At 34.6% G+C, this 4,399-nt stretch overlaps 1 protein-coding gene across 1 annotated transcript; it reads left to right on the top strand.

Annotated features, from left to right (window-relative positions):
* Window positions 1–2,303: 2,303 nt before the first annotated feature.
* Window positions 2,304–3,903, top strand: LOC119584672 (the record flags this gene model as incomplete). Its single annotated transcript, XM_037933346.1, has 6 exons — window positions 2,304–2,382; window positions 2,558–2,604; window positions 2,723–2,828; window positions 2,955–3,064; window positions 3,347–3,472; window positions 3,626–3,903. Coding segments are annotated over 6 exons (558 nt in total), but the record flags the coding sequence as incomplete, so codon positions are not given.
* Between the last annotated feature and the right edge of the window lie 496 nt (window positions 3,904–4,399).

A 4,399-nucleotide genomic window follows, 5' to 3' on the forward strand; every position in this document is an offset into this window, starting at 1 on the left:
CCTCCCAAACTCCTGTGCCAACAACTCTTGCCCCTGAGGAAGAGTGAGGCGTCCACTGTCTCTTAGCTTCTATTATAACAAAGGACTAGAGTGTTAAAGCGTTATGACCTATAGGTTATGGAAATAAAAGATGCTTATGTAAATGTAAAATGTAAAAGTCTAATGTAGCTATCATTATACAGAAATGAAAACCAGAGCTCGTCAAACGAATAGAACTCTACACAAAAAAACAGAGTGAGGATAGAGTATATTGGGTATATTATATATACGTATATTTCCTATTTACCGTCCAGCCAAAAGATTTTCTATAATAATCATTAAACCGAAACAGTTTAATGCTGATACGATCTGAGGCCAGATTTTGGGCAGAATGACGTTTGCCTTTCTAAATCATTCCACGAAAGGTAAAAATAAAGGCGATTCTTCTCCATACTTTGTTTATACCCCTTGCATAAAGCTAATAAAAAACGACGATTTCAATCACAGTAATAAATATATGCACACTTTGATAAGTAATAAGTCACTTCTCATTCCCCGCAATAAAATCAGAGGTGATCGTTTTTACCGACTTTTTATGTTTTCACGCACAAACAAGGAAACAAACAATTACACATTCAACAACCATACACAAAAACACGCATGTATGTGTGTGTGTGTGTGTGTTTACTACCAAGGAGAGAGGAAAGTAAACGAAAGGTTTTTCCTTTTTTCCTTTCTTTTTGCATTTATACTGATCGAAGAGAAAAACCTCTGTCGTTCGACCAGTTACAATGAACTTCAGCAAGGCGATATATACAGCTGTCCAGACTGACAGTCTGGAACCTAGGCCTCTCAGGCCTTAACATGAATATAAACATACATATATATGTGTCTGTGTGAGTGTGTGTGTGTGTGTGTGTGTGTGTGTGTGTGTGTGTGTGTGTGTGTGTGTGTGTGTGTGTGTGTGTGTGTGTGTGTGTGTGTGTGTGTGTAAACACACGGATATATATATATATATATATATATATATATATACATATATATATATATATGTATATATATATATATATATATATATATATATATGTATATATATGTATATATATATATATATATATATATATATATATATATATAATATATATATATATATATATATATATATATATATATACACATATTCTTAGGCAAACACGGATATGCATCTCGAAATAATTCAGACTCAAAGATTTTAATAGGTAGAGCAATCAGTAGGGGGGGGGGGGGGTACTTTGAAATGCCGAAGGATAAAAAGGGGGAGATAAAGGCATGGAAATCTAGGGGTAGGCATTGCTTGCTGAACATAACACACTTCATCGATCTCACAGTGACTTGGAATAATGTATAATTGTGGGAGACTATTCCGTTGTTGAAGGTTATTTGGAGTGAAGTTTCTAAGGAAATAAGAGGCATCAAACACTCAGCAGTTCTGAATGCAAACGACGTGTAGATTAATAATGAACATCGCAAGGTATTCACACCAAGGTTATACGCTGTCTTCATTAATAAAGTTCTAATTCATAATATAACATTGGCCTCGGATCCAAAGAGGTGAGCAATCGTCCTAATATGGAAGAAGAATTTAATAGCAGCACGTCTTGAAGGGACACTCATCCCCAGGTAATTATTCATGGTGTATAAACAGGAACTAATGTGCATACATACATATGCAGATATGTACACACACACATACACACACACACACACACACACACACACACACACACACACACACACACACACACACACACACACACAATTACAGAGAGAAAATGTCGTAATCATTTGTCCAACACTTCTTTATTGTGGAAACGTGATCTAGATATCAATGCATTGCGAAGCCTTGGTAAGAACCCCGGATTCAGAATATAAGCAACATGACAACCATGTACATGTTTTTTCTTCTTGCTCTTTTCCTGTTATTGCATTTTTTAAAATATATAGTCTTCTTTTGTTATCAAACAACAAAAAATATATGTTGCACTGCACAAAGTGGATGCATGCATTTCGCAATATCTTTTATATTGCGCTCAGGTAAGATACTAAGTTATAAGTCTTATATATAAAGGACGATTTGTTTTCCTCATTCATTCTGCTTCGAACCATCTCAGCGGTAAGTTCTTCAAGGCTTGATGCTTAGGTCGAATTCACATTGATGCTCTTGGCATAAACATTGAATTTTTTGTCATGGCACATGTTGAGTGGGCCATGAGAGCGATTGTTATATATATTGCGGTAAGATATGTTTTTCTATTGGCCTTTGTAGTAACAAGTACTGATTCTATTTCCAGAAAATGATCAAAGCCTTGACCTTGCTGGCTGCAGTAGTCACGGCGTCTGCCCTTTCTTCTTACTACTTGAGAAGTAAATATTTTGGAAGGAACATTAATCTTTACATTTTCTGTAATGGATATCTTATACTCAAAAATATTTCCAAATCCCTATGATTTATATAACTAAAGGATTCTTTATTCAAAGTGTATATATTCAGACACGAAACCTTTCATTTCGTGGTACACTAATGTTTTCTTTCCCTCAGCCACTTCATGTCAGAAAGCTGAAGATGTGGTTTTATGTGAGGCTGATGTGAGTACTGCTTCACGTCGTTTTCCATGCTGATACATCATTATGGTACCATGAAACAGATCAAGACAGTATATCTTTATTTTAGAAATAACACTGATTTCTTGACGCCTTTCAAAAGATCAGAGTCTGCGAGGACCTCTTCACAGGCGACAAAGACGAAGAGGTTAGGATCGCCATCAACAAGAAATGCCTCGAAAAAAATGGCTTCGGCCAACTCCATGATGGTGAATTTCAAGTTTTCCATTTACACAAAATTCAATCGAATTTTTATGAATTAGTATATAAAATGCGAATAAAACTTACTGATGAAATGTAATGCAAACTCAAATATCCTCCTCGTTTTTCTCCAGTGGACCCCGAAACCCTCTTCAGGCCAGCTGGACTGCAGGTTCTCACACTGATTGGTTCCGAGGAGAAACACGAGGCTCTGAAGCAGTGCGTCCTTCGGGAACGGGGACTGGTAAGTGCATGCGCTGTTACGCATTGTATTTCGCATGCATATTCCCTGTTTTTTTTATGATGTAAGAGTGTTAGTGACAAATTTCTTTAATGTGTTTGCGTTTTACTTTGTTTTGGTATATTTTGTCTCGCCACATTATTAAATTATTGAATGGCTTCTACATTTCTGAAAATAGAGAAATAGTCTAGTCATATATACAACATACTTGAGCATCATCAAGTTTAGATTAATGAAAATTCAAGAATAAATAAACGGATATTTTTTCATCTCTTCGTTCCACAGCTGAAGCCTGACGGAACAGTCGACCCACAGCCATTCCTGGACAGACTGACTCTCGCCCTTAACGACACCCGCCCTGACATCCTAGAGCGCCTCCTTTCCACTGCAGAATCCTGCTCGGTCGAAAACGTGAGTTCTTGCTTTCAGGAACCTACATGAAATCATAATTAAGGACTAAGATCATATCATATCTGCCATAGGAATAAAGCTCTCTCTTTTATTACTTTTGCCTTTCTGTCTTTATCTGTTGATGTACTTTAATTCACATTTCTGTCCTCTTAGATTTCCCAGATTGATGACTGGAAGACATGCGTGTTCTCGGGATGCGTTACAAGACTTGAGTCAACAACTATTACTCCTGAACACGACTGAGATGTCAACTATTTCGTTTTGTTGTTGTTGTGAGAACTAGTGTTCAGGATACAGACCCATTATATGTTATGGAAAGAAAATGTGTTTTTTTTTTATTCAACTTATTTCATTTCAATACGTAATTTTGTTATTGACATTTGTTATTAATGAGGACCAGAAAAACTTCCTGTCTCTCGACCAGTCATAAAATAAAGTTGTTAATATTTATGTTATTATATGAATCTCACCTTTCTGAATCACTACGAAAGTATGAAATAAAAAAAGAAAACGTTTCCAGCATATCTTGCATTTTTCCTCATGTACAGTACTTCATATTAAGCAACGCAAAATACCAATATGGACATAAGTATTGCATAATCTTAGTTGTAATTTTTAGATAAGGATTGAGTAAAAAAGTGTTTGAAATGTAAATTTTTTTCTTGCTATTTATATCTATTTATCCGTATATATATATATATATATATATATATATATATATATATATATATATTACATATATATATATATATATATATATATATATATATATATATATTATAAATATATTGTGTATATATATACACATATATGTATATAAATAGTGTGTATATATATCCATATATGTGAATATATATAAATTGTGTGTATATGTATAAATATGTGTGTGTGTGTGCGTATGTGTTTACATGTGTGTGTGTGTGTGCG

The sequence above is a fragment of the Penaeus monodon genome, chromosome 18 (genome assembly GCF_015228065.2).
Source record: "Penaeus monodon isolate SGIC_2016 chromosome 18, NSTDA_Pmon_1, whole genome shotgun sequence".
In the NCBI taxonomy this organism is placed as follows: domain Eukaryota; kingdom Metazoa; phylum Arthropoda; class Malacostraca; order Decapoda; family Penaeidae; genus Penaeus; species Penaeus monodon.